The 21,474-nt window shown below is 37.3% G+C and overlaps 4 protein-coding genes across 8 annotated transcripts in view; 3 read left to right on the top strand and 1 right to left on the bottom strand.

The window, feature by feature from the left end:
• The first annotated feature begins 500 nt into the window (after nt 1-500).
• Nucleotides 501-4,434, top strand: lrrc20 (leucine rich repeat containing 20). Of its 2 annotated transcripts, none has more exons than XM_082544794.1 (5): nt 501-644; nt 3,037-3,125; nt 3,381-3,530; nt 3,707-3,874; nt 3,965-4,434. In XM_082544794.1, the coding sequence occupies exons 2-5, from the start codon at nt 3,056-3,058 to the stop codon at nt 4,099-4,101; spliced, it is 525 nt and encodes a 174-aa protein (XP_082400920.1). In that variant the 5' UTR covers nt 501-644; nt 3,037-3,055; the 3' UTR covers nt 4,102-4,434. The 2 variants fall into 2 exon arrangements, with proteins under 2 accessions (XP_082400920.1, XP_082400919.1); XM_082544793.1 differs by lacking the exon at nt 501-644 and adding an exon at nt 799-1,163.
• A 1,668-nt stretch (nt 4,435-6,102) lies between these two features.
• ppa1a (inorganic pyrophosphatase 1a) lies at nt 6,103-9,878 on the top strand. Its single transcript, XM_082545092.1, has 11 exons — nt 6,103-6,587; nt 6,780-6,844; nt 7,184-7,237; nt 7,376-7,495; nt 7,581-7,667; nt 7,750-7,876; nt 7,985-8,112; nt 8,283-8,368; nt 8,852-8,921; nt 9,230-9,269; nt 9,349-9,878. The coding sequence occupies exons 1-11, from the start codon at nt 6,527-6,529 to the stop codon at nt 9,375-9,377; spliced, it is 867 nt and encodes a 288-aa protein (XP_082401218.1). The 5' UTR covers nt 6,103-6,526; the 3' UTR covers nt 9,378-9,878.
• Nucleotides 9,879-10,638: 760 nt separating this feature from the next.
• On the top strand, nt 10,639-17,044 carry sar1aa (secretion associated, Ras related GTPase 1Aa). Of its 3 annotated transcripts, none has more exons than XM_082544489.1 (7): nt 10,639-10,732; nt 12,115-12,187; nt 12,919-13,038; nt 13,643-13,708; nt 14,679-14,782; nt 14,888-15,019; nt 15,113-17,044. In XM_082544489.1, the coding sequence occupies exons 2-7, from the start codon at nt 12,130-12,132 to the stop codon at nt 15,227-15,229; spliced, it is 597 nt and encodes a 198-aa protein (XP_082400615.1). In that variant the 5' UTR covers nt 10,639-10,732; nt 12,115-12,129; the 3' UTR covers nt 15,230-17,044. The 3 variants fall into 3 exon arrangements, with proteins under 3 accessions (XP_082400615.1, XP_082400616.1, XP_082400617.1); XM_082544490.1 differs by having other exon boundaries at nt 10,662-10,732; nt 12,129-12,187; XM_082544491.1 differs by lacking the exon at nt 10,639-10,732 and having other exon boundaries at nt 12,129-12,187; nt 13,621-13,708.
• A 1,408-nt stretch (nt 17,045-18,452) lies between these two features.
• LOC309712611 (testican-2) overlaps nt 18,453-21,474 on the bottom strand; it is a 48,055-nt gene continuing 45,033 nt past the window's right edge. For both annotated transcript variants that reach the window (XM_082543528.1, XM_082543529.1), the window contains exon 10: nt 18,453-20,510. In XM_082543528.1, coding sequence (XP_082399654.1) covers nt 20,365-20,510 — 146 coding nt within the window. In that variant the 3' untranslated portion in view covers nt 18,453-20,364. The remainder of the gene's footprint in view (nt 20,511-21,474) is intronic.

Raw genomic sequence — 21,474 nt, 5'->3', positions numbered from 1 at the left:
AATGTGAACTCAAAAATTGGGTTCACCTATTGTCACAAACGGAAGTTCATTCACTTTAAATTATCAATTGTTATAATTGTAAATATTTAATGGTAATGTTGATTAATATTTCAGCACAGTTTTATTGTCGACTACCATTTGTGTATATTGTTATAATGGCTATTTATATTGTTATATTATTGTAAATATTAAAATAAAATTACATATATGTACATGTTGCACCCTTAATATGTATTTTGCTATGTTGGTTTAAAATTATGTGGTGTATTTGGTTTTTAAGATGCTACAGTTTCATGACAAATAGCATGGTGAAGCTTATGTTTAGCAACAGGATTGTGTGTGAACTGTGTTTCACAAAAGCACTCACACTCAAAATAGGTAGACTTTTCTAGCTGTTTCAGTCATCTACAGTAAGTGACTGCCAAATTCCTCTTACATTGAAAATATAGCATTGTAAAAGGAATATCCAGCCAACACTCTAAAGTTGCAGTTTGTTGTAACAATGCTAAACTAGGTTCTATTCTTCTAAAGCAATAGAGCTCATTGTATTCAAATCCTTTGAAAAAATACTGACTAACCAGGAACTTGCCAGATTCATGACTATGGCAGAGGTCAGACTGGCAATAGCTGACCAGGACTCAGAGGTAAGACAACATTTAACTTCGTAATGTCAGTTTCCACTCAATTAACCAGCAACTATTTAAAAAAATATTTTATACGTGTTCAATAAATTTTAAAGATGGTTTAAGTTATTTAGTTGTGGTATCTGCGCCTTATTACTCATGGAATTCGTGTATGACGCTATTTCTTTTGTTTTATATTTTAAATTTTCGTGTTCTGCAATTTCAAAGCGCAGGACTGACGCTCGTGAATATCACTTATGTTAGCTAGCAAGCTAACCGAAGCTCATGTTTTCCTAACCGAAGCTAAGCATTAACTTGCTTTTGCATTGTTTGATAACTTCTTTGCTTATATGAGGTGATGCTAACGTATCGTACTGACCGAAAAAAATAGCGCAGCAGCAAAGAGGTGAGCCAGCCAGCCTCTCCTCTGGTTAAAAATACACACTCATTAAACTTGCCTGGTGGGTTGAGAAGCTGAAGCTAAGTTAGCTAACACCGGCAGCTGCACGTTTTGGTAACACTAGCAGGCTTTTAGTTGAGGTAAGTGACTTTTTTGTATAGCTTCAATGACACAGAGCATATCTATATGTCTGTCAACCGGTGAATTTATATTAGTCTGGTAGTGTAGGTCTGAAGTAAGTCTAAAGATTTTTATGTTAGCATACATGCTTTATTTACTAGCTTTATGGTTAACCAGAAGTGAAAAGCGATCTTCGTGAAGGCTCAACCGAAGCAGCGTTTCTGGGGTTTTATGTTACTATTTCCACTTTGAGGACTTAATGGGTTTTAATAATGGGCAAAGGCAAAAGTTGAATTTCTCTCAAACACTCTGTAATTCAATGTAACAAATGTTTTATGAGTTGTCTTTAATTTACCACAAATTACCAGATAGTTTCAAATTATTATTATTATTTTTTATTTAAAGAACGGCACTGTGTCTTTTTCTAGATCTGGAGAAAGCATATGATAGAGTGCCAAGAAAGGAACTGTGGTAGTCTTAAGAGGAAGTCAGGAGTGATGGAGAAGTATGTTAGGTTGGTGTAGGACATGTATGAGGACAACAAGACAGTGGTGAGGTGTGACAGAAGTGAGAGATGGGTTAAAGGCAGAGGTGTGATTCATCAGGGATCGGTTCTGAGCCTCATTCTTGTTTACAGTGGTAATGGACAGGCTGACAGGTGATGTCAGGCAGGAGTCACCTTGGACTTTGATGTTCGCAGATGACATTTTGGTCTGTAGTGAGAGCAGGGAGCAGTTGGAAGGGATTATTTAGAGGTGGAGATATGCACTAGAGAGAAGAGAAATGAAAGTCAATAGAAGAAAGACAGATTTCACATGTGAGAGAGAGACGGGTGTAACAGCGAACCTGTAAAGGTAGTAAACATAGATGACTTTAAATACCTGTGGTAAACCAAACAAAGCAACAGAACAGGCAGTGGACAAGAGAGCTGAAAAGCAAGGGCAGCTTGATGGTGTGGGTGGAGACCAGTGTTAGGGGGGATGTGTGACAGAAGGATAGCCGCAAGAGTGAAAGGAAAGGTTTATAAGATGGTAGGGATACCTGAATGTGGAGCTGCCAGGCAGGAGTAAAAGAGAAAGACCACAGAGAAGATTTATGAATGTAGTGGAAAAATGGCATGCAGAGAGTTTGTGTGACAGAGAAGGATGCAAGAAGTAGGGTGAGATAGAGGCAGATGATCCACTGTGTCAACCCATAAAACAGTCAAAAGAAGAAGACAAGTCAACTGTTTAACCTGAGCTGTCTTTCGTTTATATTAATTTCTAATCTGTTTATTCAAAATTGTGAATACTGGAGCAAAACAAAAAACTCTTGACATGTCAAATATATTCATCAGTAGAGTACTTGAAAGTACAATATATGAGAAGAGCTAGTTATTTTCTGATCATTTTTTTGAGTAGGAATTAGTGCTAAACAAACATAACTAGTTATAAAAACTCAACCAGTTCAGAATGTAGATGTAGATAAGCAAAGAACTAAGACCTTAATATTGTGCCAGTACTAAGTTTATTAAGCTAGAAAAGAATATGAAGAAGAATATGAATCCATCTGACTTTGTGCTGTTAATACACTTGCAGGTCAGGTCTTTACATTAAATTCTGTTAGAAATTGCCTTAATGTACTTAAAACCAAAAGTGCACAAAAATTTGGAGTGTGTCCACGTTAAACAACTAAAGTGTGACATTTATCAGTGCTAGCAATCTTTAATGAGATTTAGCCTTAGAAGGTTCATTTTTAGCCTGTGGCTAAATTTAAAACAGGCGTCGACTGTGTTGTGCTGACTTCAGTGGGATGTCAGCATGGGCAGCAGCTTTGACTGATAGTGTAGTTACTATTTTATCATCTTATCATTTATATGTGGAGGTATGTGTAATGTTGTATTATGTCTCTTAGGAAAAGTTAAAGCAGAAAAATGGCTGAGGCTGTTGCAAAAGTGGCCCGGAGGATTAATGCTACTGTAGAGGAGGGAAAAGATAGTGTGGGTAAGATACACTTTAACATATTCTTTCCTTTGTCTCTCACTTAATCTTTGTTCAGAGCATATAAATGAATTTGTTGTCAGAGATAGTACCAGCAGGTGGCGACATAGGCTTAAAGTTGACTGCTACATAACTTGAAATGCCAGAATGTAATAATAAGAATAGTAAGTAATCATGTGTAATTATCAGAGTAATTATAGATTTACACTGTGTTAATGTTTGATTATTTTATAACTATGTTCTTCTTCTTCTCCGCAGACCTGTCAAAATGCATGCTAGCTTCTTTCCCAGACGGTGTGTTCAAAGTCCTGAGGACTGTCACAGAAAACATCCGAGTTATCACATTGGCTGACAATGAGATGAAGGTCGTTTCTAGCAAGTTCTTTACAACTTTCACTCAGCTCAGAGGTAAATGATGTATTTTTTTAAATTAATTATTTAATTTTTTAAAAGCTTGTGCTTTAGTATACTGTTAATCTCACATGCTATTCACCTCACAAACGTTGACAGAATGTCTTCGTGCTCTGATGGGAAAAACAGCCAAGTGACCCTTCGATTTACTCGTGTCTTGAAATACCTTGCAGAACTGGACCTGCAAGGAAATGTGCTCACCAAACTGCCCGATTCTGTGTCGGAAATGAAGCATCTGACCAGCATCAACCTGGCTAATAACAAGTTCTCCATCTTCCCTGATAAGCTTACTGAAATAGCCACACTGGAGCGTATTGATCTTCAGGGAAATAGCCTTACTGGTAAAAAAGAATTGTTAATGTATCCTCTTTGTGAGAAAGGTACATATTTACACATCTCAGTCTTTTTGTCTTTTAAATTTTCCTCTACAGAAGTACCACTGGAGAAGTTGTCTGACATGCCATCGCTGAAGTGGCTGAATGTGAAGTCAAACCCTCTGGACTCAAACACAAAGTCAGATCTGCAGTCTCCTCATAAATTTGACATTTTGTCAACAGCAGAGTCCTAAAATGCACGATAAATGTATTTCACCTCCTGTAGCATGGAGCTGTGTGCCTTTACTTGCTTAAATTGAATTAGTTTTGTGTTACAGGTAGGACAAAAATACTTCAGGATATCATTATACTGTACAAGCAACAAAAACAGAGTTGTGCGGAGACCTCTTTCTTTGACTTTTCAATGCTGCTGGGAACCCTGTAGGCTCTGCGTTTGGTATTAAGACTTCTGGAAATTAAATCACTCATTCTTGATACACCATTTGACATTGTTTCAAATTATATATTTATTATGGCTTATTTATTCTTTTTGATAGGGGAAAAAACAAATATACATTGAAAACTAAGCAGTCTCTGTGTATTTGTCCTTTTTTTACATGGTGACTTTGCTGAGATGGTTATGTTATATACAATACTGAGTTTGTATTAAATGACACAGAAGTACAAAAGTGTTCAGGATTGTTTTTAAATGTTTTAATGTTTCACAAGTCTCTCTCTCTCTCTCTTTTTTTTTTTTTACCATTTTGGGTGAGTGTTTTCTTATCCAAATCAAGGATCTAAGTACAGATTGTATTGTATTAGTGAAGCACTTGGCTATGCAAATACAACTGACTGGAAGCTAAGATTGCACCTGAAAAATGTTTTGCAAGAAGAAACATTTGGCTAAATATTATACATAAAATCTAAAGAATTGGACTAGAACATAGATTACAGCTGGAGCAATAATTTAAACAAGCAAGAGAAAAGCAATTGCTAAGATAATAGTCTGTACACACAGAATGTCGTCTGTAGTTCACCCTCTGAGTGCAGGTACTTCTCACACAGGTAGATACAGTATGAGGAGCTCACAGAATAACATCCTTTCAAGATGCCTGAAGGTATTGTAGCCACATTCAAAGTTGGATAATTCCAGTTCACTGTAACTGTAATAGAAGCTCCAGAAGACGGAGACAGGTGCTCAGAAGAGCAACTCAAAGTATTTTACTCCTCAAGAACACTTTAAATAGCATCCCTGCTGAGTCTGGATTATTTCACCTGATGTTTGAGCGCAGAGTTTCAAGTCTGCGTGTATCATTAGAAAACCAAGAAGATCTGGTGAACGAATAATCCAAATAAACCTTTTCTAGGGTGAAAATGGGTTTGAATACACATAATTTCTGTTGGGAGAAGTCATCAGATGCAGCATCTACAAGTCTGCCAAAGGAGAATGTTCTTGGGACATTTAGCCTGGTGGCAAGCTTTCAGTGCCACGTGACTTGTCTGCTTCCCAGAGTGTGACCTCGCACTCAGCTTCACGCTCCTCTTTAATTCACTGTGTTTTAATTACCTTACCTATAGGCAGAGGAGCATACTTTCTTTAGTGCTATTGTGCAGTTTGACAGGTTATATTAAGCAGTTTTTGGCACTGCACATTTTAGTTAGGTTTACAGCAGGATTTTTCATCTAAATAGCTGAAAGTTAATACTTTATATATAATAAAGAACTGTAAAGTTACATGATTTTAATATAGAAATTGCACGACAAAGATATAAGACTACTCCCACACATGTATATTGTGTTTTTCTTCCTTTTTTCCCATAAGGTGCTTTAATGCACTTTTACTCTGACACTACTTTTTATTTGGATAACAATATATAAATGAAATGCATGATTTAAGTGACATAAAAAAGTTCAGCCAAAACAAAACAAGCAAATGAAAAAAAAAATTAAACTTTGGTACAAAAGATTAATATAAAAACTTAAAGGCATTCATGTAGAATAGGACTCGGTGCTCAAATGTATTACATAAGCATGCAAAAATCAAAACTAATTTAAATATTTTTTCTCAGTGTTTCCGAAAACAAGCTCATAAGTATATTATCGAACAGTTAAAGTGAAACTTGAGATGTAAGAAGTCACAACACTGCACACCACCTAATCCTGCTGTGTTAATTGGCTTACAGCTAACACCTGTCAGCTCCATCTGTTTTTCTGTGAAAAGAACTCTCGGGAGCCACAGCTTGTAACGGGGGAACTCGAAAACAAATCATTTCGCACACAGACAAGGCAGAAACTTCACGTCTGTGCTGCAGAATGCATGTGGCAGGCACGGAGAAGTGGCAACAGAAAGGATTAGTTGCTGATTACTATTCTGAGCAACTCTGCTTCACACGGGTTACTTTTGTAAGCTACAGATGCCAGTGCTAGGTGTGATTTGAACACAGCAGCCATACAGGAACAGGCAGAAGCCAGCATGGATCTGTCACCAGGTGTTTACGCCTTTCCCACAGCAGCCCCATTGTCAAATACAGGTAGTTGTCTGGGTTCTAACCCCATAGGCTTAAGAAGTGCGCATGTCTGCTCCCCTGTCTTACATGACTGCCTGTCTGCCGGGAGCTTCTTAGTCCTGCTGAATTAGTGAACAGACCACACTTGGAGGGGTTTAAACCAACAGCAGACATGAGCTTTACCATCGAGGAGAAGGGCAGGCCGAACACCCAGGAGTACAGGGTGTATTTCAGTAAGCACAGCTCTTTGAATGAACTAGTTTGACTGTTTGTGGGAAATAATTCCTTCATGGATTCTGTATAGTGTAATAGCTGCTTGCATAACATGTAGCAGTATATTACAGGAGCACTACTGTTAAGTAGATGTAAAGATCCCATATTATTTATTTGAATAGGGAGATGAAACTGTGTAATTCTTTTCATAGAAAACTCTGAGGGCAAATACATCTCTCCCTTTCACGATGTACCCATCTATGCAAATGAAGCAGAGGTGAGCATCATGTGTGGCTGTTAGTCTTTTGGGATATTAGAGAAGAACTTATATCATTGAAAACCTGCTGATTGTGCCGTATTTTGCCTTGTAGGTTAATTTATTCACATTTCTTAAATACATATGTCCTTATTTTGACTATTTAGACAAATCACTGAATAGATAACAAAAACTGTGGTAGCTGCTGGGTTTCTCTTGAAACTCCTTAGGCATATGTGCAATGATCTGTATCCTACCTTAGATAACGATTATGCCAGTCTATAAGTAGCACAATAAGCCACTAGGAGAATTCATCATCAGGTACGACAGTAACAAGGCTATGTCTCTTACCATTTTTAGAATATTTTTCATGCCATTGTTGAAGTTCCAAGGTGGACAAATGCAAAGATGGAGGTACATAACATATCTTGCAAAAATATGTATTTGTTGCTTTCTAAGATCCCTCCCATATTTGTGGTAATGTAGTGACTACAATCTAAGTCATTGCTTCTTTCTATTTTTATTTTTGTACTTAATGTCTTTGTTTCACAGATTGCCACTAAAGATCCTCTCAATCCACTGAAGCAAGACGTGAAGAAGGGCAATCTTCGTTATGTAGCAAATGTGTTTCCCCATAAAGGTTATATCTGGAATTATGGAGCTATACCGCAGGCGAGTCCCACTCAGATGATATATGTACAGCAGGAAACTAGGCCATGTCTCTGTTCAGTTAACCCCATACACTTCTCCTTAACAGACATGGGAAGACCCCAACCACAAGGACAGCGACACAGGATGCTGCGGAGACAATGATCCCATCGATATATGTGACATAGGAAATAAGGTACTGGAACAAGTCTGGCTGAAGAGACTTACTGAAATGGTGCTTTTTGCAGCTTTTTCAAAACAGTATCTTTAATCCTCAGGTGTGCTCTCGAGGAGAAGTAATCAAAGTGAAGGTTTTGGGAACTCTGGCTTTGATCGATGAGGGTGAAACAGACTGGAAGGTCATAGTGATCAATACTGAGGACCCAGAAGCTGGCAGTTTTAACAGTAGGGATAACTTAAAAATTAAAGTTGTTTATGTTGCTGGAAAATACGCGAAGACTGTGCAAGCTTTTTGGAATTAATTTTTTTTTTCATTTTCTCCATTTCATGCAGATATTGATGATGTGAGGCGACTTAAGCCCGGCTACCTGGAGGCAACTGTTGATTGGTTTAAAAGATACAAAGTACCAGATGGGAAACCTGAAAATCAGTTTGCTTTTAACGGAGAGTTCAAGGACCGGGTACAGCGTTCAGCATTTTAGTCTAGGTCTTGGTTTGACAATCAGACTACACTTCTGATATTATATTTTTAGCTATACTGAATCCGTCCCAATACATACATGATTACATTTTCAGTTTAGAGACATATAGCTGGGGATCTTTGATTTTGTATTTCTTTTGTATTCTCCAGGACTTTGCCATTGAAACAGTGAAGAGCACACATGAGTTTTGGAAGGCACTGATTTCTAAGATGACCAATGCCGGCGAGTTAAACTGGTAAACAAGTTGATTAATTTGAAAAAAAAATGCTTTGTGCAAATATAAAGCTCAGCAACATTATGTGACAGATACTATTAGAGGCACTTCCTGCCCTAATTTTCTCCAGCCAATGATTGTGCATTGCATAGATGATAGAGCAGGAAGACAACAGAATATAATGTACAGTGTTGTGAAACAGCATTTGGCCCCCTTCCTGATTTGTTCGTCAAACAAACTTTAATTTGAGTCAAACCGAGGGAATGCAAAATGCATTAAACAATTTCATTTATTAACAGGAATATGCTACCCAATCTATATAAGAAACAAGGGAGTGGGCAAATACTTTTTCACCGCACTGTAGCTGCTTTGGTAATGTGTTTCTTGGAGCAAATAAAACACTAAGTAAACACTGTAAATATGTGCACTTTTTGGGGGGTGAGAAAGACATGCGTATAGGCAGAAAATTGCTCTATTTAAAAAAGTCTTCCTTTCTTTGATTAGCATGAACACCAGCGTTTCAGATAGTCCATTCTGCTGCTCTGCTGGGGATGCCGAGGCAGTAGTTAAATCTGTAAGTCCATTTTATTTTTAAATTCATGTTAGCATTCATACCTTCCTATTTGATTAGTGAAGAAACTAGAAACAGAGAAATGCTAAAGGCAGTTTCTTTCATTTCACTCCAGCTGCTCTCTATAAGAGTAATGTTTTTGAGATCAAAAAGAAACCAGCATCTAATGGCTTCCTGTAAAACAGAAAATAGGCCCTGAGAACTTGGCAGCATTTAATTAGTCTATTAATGACATGCACATGTATTCCTCGTGAACTTTAAAGGTGATTAGTTAAGCAAATAAATATATCACCATTTAATCACGCTTACAGGCATGTGCTTTTGGAGCTGAAGAACCTATTCCAAGTTCAGGTGGGTGTTTATAGATATTTGCAGCAACTCTGTTTTGTTGCCTCATGGAACTTAAATCTTATGTTTTACTTTTTTTCAGTTGACAAATGGTTCTACTATGACAAGTGAGAAGGTAAAGCCTGGGTGGAAACAGGAAATATGTGAAGCCTTCCCATATCCCTCCTTCCTTGATTCCTGTGGATTTGATGTGTCTTGCTTATTTCATATAACATTTACTTGCCTGGTTGTTCAACCTTCATTGGCTGATGTGGTTATTTTTTAATCCAGATCACATGAAAGCTCTCATTATTTTTTGTCATTTAACTTTAATGCAATTTGATTTTACTTTGAAAAATAAACACTATATTAAACCATTTACCTGTGTTTATCAAAAGAATGTGACTCTAAAGTGGATAACAGCATTTGTTAAGACAGACAGAAAGAAACTTCTTTAATATTTGATAAAAGGCATATAAACCCATTTCTCTACAGTCTTACATTCAATAATTCATTGGGTTATATGACAATATTGACAATTCTACTACATGATGTATGTACTGTTCCTAAGATGTAATAGCTGTTTAAGATTATAAATGACTTCCTATTAAAGCCTTTAGCTGTGAGTGAAAAGGTCTCATGCTGTTTTTTTCTGCAGCCTGCAATTAAACAGTCACTTCAATAAGAACTGAAGGCATTTACAGTGTGGTTAGAAACTATACTTGCAAATAAAGGGTGCTCTAAACGGTCAAGTAATAGAGGCCCTAGCGCATAATGTATGTGTAACTTAAATCAGATATGGTGAAACACTAAATATAGTTTATATAATATTATAATATGGTCAAGATATTCAAAGACTACCTCTAGCTGTGTCCTGCTTTTGCTAGAACAAGTGCATATCTAAACCCGGGAGCTCTTGCACCCCAAACGAGAAGCATACCCCTTAAAAATGAGCAATGCAACAGATATCACCTTATTGTGAAAGTCTGCAAAACGTTTTTCGTTTTTAAGCCCTGCTTTGGGTTCTTTGAACATACTCCAGGACGAAAGGCTAGAGTTTTATTGAGCTATAAATTATTCATTGAGACTGGAGCAAAGCAGACTTTACAAGCACAGTATTTATGGGTAGAGTCTTACTTGTAAAGTCTTACTTTATGAGTAAAGGAACAAGCTGCAACAGCTGCCAAATAAAGGTATAAGAGTATAAATACAATAATTTCTTCTCAATTCAGTATAAGTATAGAACAGAACAAAGTGAAAGTACTGACAAAAACTTCTGAAATTTTAAGAATAGTAACCTTTTCACAGCGCAGGACACATTAATAGCACATTTTGCAGCATCGGTTGCGTCTGGTCGACGGGAGGGGGCACCAATGCAAGTCATGCGATAAACTCTAAAGCACGAGGAAGAAGAGGAGGCCCCTGATTGACTGTTTCCAAGGAGACCAGCGATACTACCGAGAACTGTCAGCTTGTCAGTGCTGCAGGTAAGCGAGCTAAACTCAGAGAGTACTGTCGTTTTTATTTAACAAGTCAATGGGAAACAGCCTGTTCTGGTGTTGCTGTCTCTTATGTTGGGTTTCACTCGCGGTTTTTCGTTTCTTAAACAGTGTCTTGACCCACTTGTGGTCAGATTCTAGAAAGAGCCGGGGCTAACAATGTCAATGCTAACTAGCTGACCAGGGTAATCTTTCACAAGACTTGCCGAAGCAGGAAGCTAAATACTGCGGTGTCCTTTAAAACTGCACCACTGTTTCTGCTTTCGTTTCATGGGGAAACATTAAGTCAGATCTAACAATTAGTCTTTGTAAATATTTCATTAGGTACAGATGGGTAGCATCGCTGCTAGTTGCCTTGCTACACCTGTGGGTGAAGGAGATAACAGTTTGTTATGTCACAGATATGAAAAAACCCTATCGATGCCTCATGTTATGAGCTGTAGACTCATTTCGACCAGTGCCGAAAAGGGATTAGCTGTTGTAAGTGACTTGTTAACCTATAATAATGGTTAAACATATCTCTAATGAATGATATCAAGTAATTTTGAACCAGAAAAATTCCTGTCACATGGTAGAAGCTGCAATCAGCTTTTGGCAAAGTCACTTTATATGATTTTTTTTATTTATCCAGGTAAAAATTCTAATTGACATAAAAAAGTATTTTTCAAGGACAATTTGAACAAGAGGACAGCATAAATTGCTAAAATGCTAACAAAAACAGTTGTATACGGATCTTTTAAGTGGCCAAAAAGGTCTGGATTGAGCACAGTGTAGAACACAGAATAGGTATAATAACTCAAAGTCATAAAGACACTTGCAAAATTTCTTTATTTGATATATATTTCCTTTGTAAATCCTGTTCACTACCAATATAAGCAAAGATATTAGACTTGGCAGACAATCACTTTTTGGCATGGCTCTTACAGACATTATTACTTGTCCAGTTTTAGGTATGATGACTCAGTTTGACCAGCCAAAATGGCATCTGTTAGAAAGATATGTTTCTTTGCAAATCAGAAATCCTGCAATAAATACTACTTTGCTTAAACATTGTATTGGGAGTTACTTACATAAATGTTGATGTATGTTTATAAAATTTATTTGATGCCATTATTGATTCTGTGTAGGTCAGAATCCTTATAGACTCCCTTATAACCGCTCCACTAGCATTAGTTGTACATCATTTCTCTGCTATGTGGAAACGTTGCTAAAAGAAATCGATAAGCTTGGAGTCTCCAGTCCACTGTAGATAAACAAATCAAACCCACTATGCTCTTAAGAAAATATGTAAACATTGCATCATAATGCTGGCATCTCTATGCTTTTCATATTTTAATTTGTCTAGTAAACTGCTTTGTTTCTTGTTTTAGGTGCACGCTGTCAGGATGTCATTTTTATTTGACTGGATCTACAGGGGGTTTAGTAGTATTTTACAGTTCTTAGGTGAGTACTGTGTGCTGCTCTGAAATGATGTACCCCATTCTAAGTACTCCCATCCTAAGCTTGGTGCATTTTGTTCAGGCACTGACATGTTACTACAATGATCACAGCATATGCATATATGTCTGTTCCCTAACTTCTCCTACACCAGTTAATCAATCTGGTTGAAGCTTATATAAACTGCCTATAGTAGCAAGATTTCCAACATATAGATAGCTTTGGAAATCAAATCTTTACAAACATGGGCATGCAATTCTTTAAGTGTTCCAGTCTGGGTTAAAAACTCACCACAGCACTATAATCACAAATTCAGGTCGGAAAATGGATCCTACTGTACAGCTCCATTCTCACGTAAACACAGTGGTAAAATCCTGCTTTTTACATTTGAGGCTGCTGTCAAAAATCAAGCCTCTTCTGTCAACTTTGTGCAACCTTGAAACAGTAATACATGCTTTTTTAAACATCACATTTTAATAACTATAATATACTTTTTATTTAAATTAGCCAGGCCTCCAATTGTTCGCCTCCAGCTGGTGCAAAATGTAGCCGCTCGATTTTTTTAAGATCCTTTTATTTGTTTTTAAGTCCCTTAATGGTCGTGCTCTTGTCTGAGCTGTTTCACCCACATGTCCCGTCTCATTCTCTGAGGTCAGCAGACCAGCAAACTCAGAGGTGATAGAGCTGCAGCGCAGCGTGAAGTGGAATAAAATAAGAATTCTTCTGAATCCTTTCAGGTCTTTACAAAAAGAGTGGGAAGCTAGTTTTCCTGGGCCTGGACAATGCCGGTAAAACAACGCTCCTACACATGCTGAAAGATGACAGGCTTGGGCAGCACGTTCCAACACTGCATCCAAGTAAGGGGATACTCAGAGTGCATATTACCCATGTGCTGTTTTTCCAGGTTTTGGATTTTTCTTTATATTAGGCCACAGGTTGTGATCGCGCTGTCTTCTAAAAATACCATGCTCCTAAAACCATGTGATATTGGCCTTGTTATTGTGCTGCTTATACAGTTATTATATGGTAAATAGATAATGGCTGATTTATTTTTAAGATGCAAGTATTTCATTAAAGTGTTGATAGTGTACTGTAGTGTTCCTCAACATATACTTTATTACTTTTATACATTCTCTTATAAAGGTGTCACCTGTCATATAGACTGTCTTATGTGTTGTGTAATAGTAAAAAATTGTCTTTATTAGTTAAGCGATTGACACCTTTAAGCCTTATCTTTGCATAAAGTGACCCCGCCTATTACTTTATAGCTGGCAGTCTTCCCACCCTGCTGTATGTCACCATCATTGGGGCTCCTTTAATTTGTGGCCTCAAAGTTGCGATTAGTCTAACATCATCTTTTAGCAGTGCAGGTCTCTGCATGTCATTGACATTCCTCTGTCTGTGCATCTCAAATTTTCTCATGTGCGAAAACATCTCAGGTGTATTTTCTTTCACACAAAGCTTCTGAAGAGCTAACAATCGGTGGCATGACATTTACTACGTTTGATCTCGGAGGACATGTACAAGGTGAGATCTATTTCCATTTTTGCTGGCAGTGAGACGCTATTGAATTTTTTGTATCTATTTTGTTTGTGTTATTTATTTAAGTTATTTAGCACAGGATAGCAACAACACTAAATTTCTGTGGGCTTAGAGCATCTGATTGATTCTCAAACCTTTAGCATATGTGTTCACATCGCCCCATTCATTTGGTTTTAACGTTTATTAAATACAGAAATGAGAGGAAACGGGTTTACTAGATCACAAAATATACTTGTACTATTGTAAGTTGAAGATTAGTGACTGCTGCCTATGTTATCTTCAACGGTAGCACCTCCTGTCATCAGAAACATGTATAACCAAACTGACAGGTTGACAAATCAGTGCACATGGCTGCCACATGATGTCTCTGTAGACCCCCGTCACACTGATCTGTTGTTTTTCTTCAATTTGATATTTTTAGCGCATGCATTCACGCTTGAATGCTGAGTGATCTGATTCATTGTACGCATGTCAACAGAAAATTTAAAGGCAGGATGTATTGTAATTAGAATTTGTACCAGTGCTATTAAAAATAAATATAGAGAAAACTAACCCTCTATAGTTTCATTTGAAAATCATTATCCAAATGATCTAAATCCGTTGGTAAGACAAAAACCCATATTTGATTTGTACAGTCAAATTAAAATGCTATTTCCACATCTGTCCATTGCTGTCTAATTAGACTTTAAAATTAGATAAGTAACACTGTTTATCAGTGCTATTAGTGGCAAGCAGCTTAAACTTGACTTGAGGCGTAATTAGCCATATTAGCTGAAAATAGTTAATCTGTATTTGTGTGTATTTAGATGTGAGGATGTGTGAACTACCGCTTCTCTACAGGAGAAAGGACATAATTATATTTTCAAAGGTTTATAGTTAGACTGCTGCATTTCAGAGACTCATGTTGAGTTGTTGCAATCGCAGCTAATTCACAGCCGTTTTCCCTTCTTTATAGCACGAAGAGTTTGGAAGAACTACCTGCCAGCTGTGAATGGAGTCGTCTTTCTTGTAGACTGTGCAGATCATGACAGACTCACAGAATCCAAGACTGAACTTGATGTAAGGTTAAACATTGCTGTTACAAACGGTTTCCACCACACAGGACTGTTTTTGTGTGTTAGCAATGGATTGCTGGTTAGTTTGTCTCTCTTTTATTTTTTCTAGGCTCTCCTTGCAGATGAGACCATAGTCAATGTACCAGTGTTGGTGTTAGGTAATAAAATTGACCGCCCCGAAGCTATCAGCGAAGGAGGACTTAGAGGAGCTTTTGCTCTTGATGGCCAAGTTACCGGGAAGGTAGGCATGTCTTGAGGATTCTTTCTTAATTCACAGAAATATGCAGGAGCACATATGATCGTCATTCTAATTGATCCTTGTTGTAACTGACAGGGAAATGTGTTGCTGAAGGAGCTGAATGCTCGACCCCTGGAGATTTTCATGTGCAGCGTGTTGAAAAAACAAGGCTATGGGGAAGGTTTCAGATGGTTATCACAGTATATCGACTGACAAAGAGATGAGCTTAACCAAAAAGGATGTAGAAGTTTGATCCTTAGTGAGTGTCAGCCCATCCAAATTTCAGGTCTTACTACTAAGAATATTTTAATTCCTAAATCCACATGAACTGTCCTAAATGTGTTATTAATTTGAGAGACAATTGAGTTGCATGAAATATAAATTAGGTTGCGTTATACCAGATTACAGCCATGCATTATGCAGTAATGCACGGTTCAGTGTTGCATTACTTCTGTGTTTATCTTGGAATTTAGTAGTGAGCGAGTGATGAAACAGAAGGGCTCAAGGGGATCGTGAGGGGCTAGCTAATTGCGTTAAGACGGTCTAGTTTAGATTTTCAGATTCTTGTAGATAAATAAGAAACTACAGAAGATATTTTTTAGTTCGTTTTGTCTGTTAGTGCACAGCCTTAGCATTTAAAACATAAAGCCAAAGATGTATGCTAATGACTTGGGATTAACAGGCCCAGATGTTGGGACTTCAACAAAAAAACATCTTCAATGCTGAGTGCTGAGCCAAAATAACATAAAAATCTCATTTTTGGTCATCAAGAAAGGTGAAAATTGTTAAATGAAAAGATGATGGCGTACACTGAGTGAAATTAGACATCATGTTGATAAGTGTGCTGTGATTAATGTGCTGCTTGCTTTCGGCATCTTAATGAAGCTGGCTTGTTGGTTTTTGTGAAATCAACCTGTACGTGTAGAGATCTGGGTTGAAGGCAGCTAATTTGACAGGAGGACCGACTTATTTATGGGCCGTCCAGTATAGAATTGAAAGATAAAAAAGCTGTCCTTTGCTTTATTATATTACAAAGACTGTAAGAAAAAAACCATCCCTCATAGAATATAGGTCAGACTAGGAAAGAATATATGTATTTTTGAGTCTTTTCATCTTCGTCTTAACCAGCACCCACTAAAAGAGTGTCTCATCTCTCTGCTCAGTATTTCCTCATGGTCTTACTTGAATCAAGCATAGAAAAAAGTCCAAGTTAAAGCAGCAATATTTGAATAAGAGACTGAAAAAAGGGTTTTATTTATTTATTTATTCATTCATTGTATCTAGAGCCTGAGATATAAATTAAATTCAATAACTACCCAGGTTCAAGTGTTGCAGGTACTTTATGACTGTCTGAAAAGATACAAGAGTGCACATGCAAACGTTTACATGCTTAACTACACAAATTAATCTGATCTTATTCAGCATACTTGAAATTTAAGTTTGCTTTTGATTCATTTTTTTGTTTTTTTTTCTTAGTCGATGCATGAAAATATTTTATTGATTTTTATTAATTAATTTTTTACAACGCACTGTATACATTTATATCCTCATTACGAGAAACATGAAGTACAAAAACAGGAAGAGAGGCATGTGATCTTTGCACCATATTTTCAGCAGCCCTTGTTTACAGTTTAGATATGTGGTTTATTAATATGTGAAGGAATATTTACAACCCAGATTAAAAGATGTGTATAAAAACAGACTTCATACAGGGAGTCTCGTTTGTTTACTAAAATGTAGCATGCGTGTTAACAAACTGCTTTTCCTTTCAACAGCGTTGTGTACCACTTACCGAACACATGTAAATTATGTATAATACTGATGTAAATGCTTGTACAGTTACTGCCCTTGAAAAAAACACTATGAAGGACTTATTTGTAACTGTATAGTACTGGATTTGATATTTTCAGCAGTTATCAGTGAATATAGGTTCATGTTAAATAACATCACCCACACAGAACGATGTGAAAGTTTGATCTACTTAATAAGCAGTTGACATGTAATAAAACCTGCTTTTTATAGACCAAACTGGCCCTGTCTCTTTGATTGATTCTTTTTCCACTGGTTTTCACATGCTAGTATTCCTTTTTCAGGTGGAATTGCTATAAATATGGATTTTTGGAGCCAGGATTTAACTTTTAATTTAATGCCACTGGGAAACCTGATCTTTCCAGATGGAATACAATTACAAAACAGAATTATTAATATAGTTATTACAAGAAGTAATAAACCTCCTTTCCAAACTGTAATGATTAAAAAAACATTATTTTACTAATAAAATAAGAATGGGGATAGAATCGCAAGACTCGGGACTGCTGCTACAGATGGTTCCTAAATATTCATTTTGTGTGTGTGTCTAAGTTATCAGCCAAAATGAAGCCCCAAGCTGGTAATCTTGGAGTAATTTTTGATTCAGACCTGTCATTAAATACCCCAAGCAACTCAAGCAGATGCAGTCATGGTTTTTTTTTTTTCAGCCGAAGCACATCACGGAAATTTTCCTTTCACTCATCGACGTGTAGCAAGGCTTTAATGCTTTTATCTCCAGGCTTAATTATGGTGATGCACCCCGTAATATCAGCAGACTGCAGCTATTTCAGAGCGCTGCCAGACTTCTAATACTCTCCAAGAGAAGTGACCACATTAACTCAATTCTTTTGGCCATTCACTGGTTGTCACTTTTCTGAGAAATTACTTTGAATTTTTTAGTCCTGGCTTTGAAATCGCTGCACGTTTGACACTTGCATTTAGATTCGTCAGACCCTATTCACAACAAAGTGGTTTGATCCAAGGATTTTAACTGAGCAGGATTGCTAAGTAACGAAGTTCAGATCCATTCATTCCCAATTGCGTAATCCGTTTGACCTCAAACAGTGCCGTCTTAAACATTTATCATTCATTTAGCAGCCAGCTGCTGTAATTTGTTCTTCTAGCATGAGGTGGGACCCAAATATGTCTGTAAATATTCCCAGGCTGCATGATGACATTGGTTTTTGTCAATGCCTTGTTAAACATGATTAAATGTACTGACAGCTTTAGCATGCATTAGCTGTGACAGCCTTCTGTGTTTCATGCACTATTTTGGGGAAAGTTGATAAGAACATAGTTCTATTCATGTTTACACAACCAGCTCATGATTTAGTATAAGCAGAAATGGCTGTGTGTGGCAGGCTAAGTTTCAGGTTATTTTCTCCCAGTATAATGAGGACAGTTAATTTAGCTTTATCTTATACAGTAATTTCCCCACAGGCACCTGAGCACAGTTTTCTTTGCATGTCTTGCAGGATCATCTAAAAATACTCACAATCAAATATAGTGAAAGACAGCGTGTGACTCGGTGCCACCGTCACTACGATTCCTAACACATCCGTCTCTAAGTGGTCATTTTAATCTGTGATATACTGTGTAAGAATAAAAGTCAACATACGACTTGGCTCCATTGCCTTTATTAGTAAAGTGCTCAGCCAAGAATTAAATTCTTATTTACTAACATGCAATACTAAAAACAAACAAATGTGTGGCCTATCGATAGCAAGAATGAAGACATGGCAACAATATTTTCATAGAAAAAAAAAATACAGTGTAAATTCAAGTATACACACAGAACTTCAAGTAATGCACACTTCCTTTTAGAAACACAAAATACAGTATTTCAAGTTGCAAAGAAAACAAATATCTGTGTCACATTCTTTGACATGATTTCAGAGTCAGCAGAGGACAGCGACTAGTGGTTTCTACTGTGGGTGACGTTTGGGTCATTAAAGTACATTCTTAAGGTTTTCAATAATCCATCTGGGAATAAAGGTACTGTATATAGTTCTGTGCATCCACTTAAATAGTAAAACATGTACAATTTAAAAACTGCTTTGACCTTCACAAAAATAGTTTGAAACCATAGTGACCTGAAATCCTCTAAGCTTCTGTCACAGTTGATTCACTTGATTTATATACATAATCAGTTTGGAAATACATAACTACATTGTGCTGAGCTGCTTCGAAGGAAAAGTTTGACATTTTGGAAAGCAAACTTAAAAAGCATTAAATAGGCAAGTTGGAGATCAGAATTACTGTGAAATTGTTTAGCCATCCGAGGCAGAGGAAACAAGCTGTGGGCACAGCTGACATAGTGAACTTATTTACATAACCAATGATAGAATATTAGCGTTTATCACATTCATGACTATCTTCTGGCAAATGTAAATCCAGTATTTACTCTGCTTTAGTAACTGTGTGATTTTGATCTACCAACTCCTAAGGGAAATATCTGGTCCTTTAGCTGCTAAATGCTCCACTGTTATCACCAGCTGCTACAGTAAATGTGTATATCTGCTGTTTGGTGCTGATCAGGAGGTAGTGCCTGCTTTTCAGGTGTCTCGGAGACAGGAAATGGTGTCATGAGAGTGGTGAGAAGGAACCAAAACAGATGTAGAGCTACTGGGAGAAGCAGATCTATAATTCTCTTAATGTGATCACTACTGGTCCATTTGTCAGATTGTTTCATGTCAGACAGGATCAGCTAGTGTAGCTACTTTTAAAGGTATCCTGACCCAGGCATTAGCATTTTTTAAGGTAAGTAATTATCACATTTTCATTTGTAGACAAAGTGGGAAAAAGAAAATGATGTGTCAGACTGTTTCTTCCCCTAGCGCTTTTTAAAATAAGGTTCAAACAAACTTGATATAAATGTTAACTTTTTTGGTCTTGTGATGTACTGGAGACCCCTTTAGATGGCTGGGATTGAGTCCAGCTCCCTGCTAGGCTATTAGGATGAATGTTAAATGTTTGGCTGTTTCTTTTTCTATACAGAAAGATCAAAGCAACTGTCTTCCCCTGGTCTTTATTCCTGTGATAATGAGCTTCTCATCTAACCTCTGCAAAAAAACCCATAAATAAGCTTATTTCCCAAAATGTCAAACTGTTTGTTTAATGATCTCTAGTCATTCCAGTGGGACAACAACTCTAATACTCAAGCAACAGTTTACACAATACAAAATTACTGGTAATCTCTATATGCATAGATGGCGCTTGAACAAGATAGGAATTCTGATGGACTTCAGCTACCAATGGTGCAGTAGTCAGTGGGTCCTGGTTTTCAGGACAGCAAAACAAACCAAAAAAGCTCTGTTGCTCAAAAAACAGAGAATAGAATGAAGCAATTACACATATCTAAGACAAAAAAAAAAACTGGTCATCGTTTCATCACTGGACCTGCCAAGCACTACACATCCCACCAGGACAATCCCGTACCTCCCGAGCACGAACCCCATAAATTTTAGCTTTTAGGAGAGAGCCGTCTCTGTAGATTTTCAGGCCAGCAGCCATGCTCTCCATATAGGGGTCACACAGTTCTACCAGATGTATCCTCCATCATCTGCCTCACCTTCCTCCTCTTCCTCCTCTTCTGCCTCCTCCCCGTTGTCCTCCGCCTCCTTCTCCTCCTCATCTTCCCATCCCACTCCACTTCCAAAATCTCCAGAATATCCCATCACTTCATCTGTAAAAAGTGGATCAGATCAACTTAATTTCAGAAAGAAATTAAAAAAACAAGAACCACACAGACACGACAACACAAACAGGACTTATTTCCTGAAATAAGAACAATATTTTATGTCACTAAAGCTTTGATTTTTACTCTCTTGCATACACGAACACAGACAGCTGGAGACTTGATGGCCGAGTAGTCATTCCTGTTATATGTCTCTGAAGTCTGCCGCCTGGGGCATATTCACAATTGGTGCATTGTAATGTAAAGTCTCTCTGGGTAAGTCTGCATGATCACAGAAAATTGGCAAGCATGCAGACACATCAAGGACACTAAAGCTCTCCATCTGATGATGAAACATCACTCAGACCAAAGCAGAACCTAGTGGACTCATGTATATGGAAATTATATTCAAGGCCTTACTGTAGGCTTAGTTAAAACCATTTTAGCTATAGTTTTAGAATCTATTAATTGCCACATAAATAACCAGTCATAAATGTTTGGAGTGCACCTGTCTATCTTATTGGCTTATTGTGTTTTACTTTAAAAGCATAACAAATAATCAGTATAATCTGGAGTAGGGGAAAGATAAAAAAAATCATCTGTAGACATGCAAAACAAGTTTGAAAGCACATTTGCTTCTGCGTACAACACTGGAGCTACACAGAATCACCATCATAGAGCTCAGTCCTGATGATCTGGCCCAAATGCCATATTTTAGTCACTGCTTGGTCTGCCAAATAGAATGAGAGAAAATGTTGCTTCTAGTCCTCAGTTGCAGCAGAAATCACTCCACTCTTTTACTACGGCATGATTAAGATGGTAAATAAGACTCTCCATACAATGCATATATATCATATTTTCACTCAATAAAAAGAACTGATGAACACCCCCGCCTGCCAGGATTCAAATATGCTCCTACCATATTTGTTGTTAATAGATTGAATACCAGTGATACATGACCCTTATAAGATAG

This window comes from Aulonocara stuartgranti, assembly GCF_965226115.1.
Source record: "Aulonocara stuartgranti genome assembly, chromosome: 8".
In the NCBI taxonomy this organism is placed as follows: domain Eukaryota; kingdom Metazoa; phylum Chordata; class Actinopteri; order Cichliformes; family Cichlidae; genus Aulonocara; species Aulonocara stuartgranti.
Note: the sequence above shows the minus strand (reverse complement) of the source record. Positions and strands in the feature narration are given on the sequence as shown.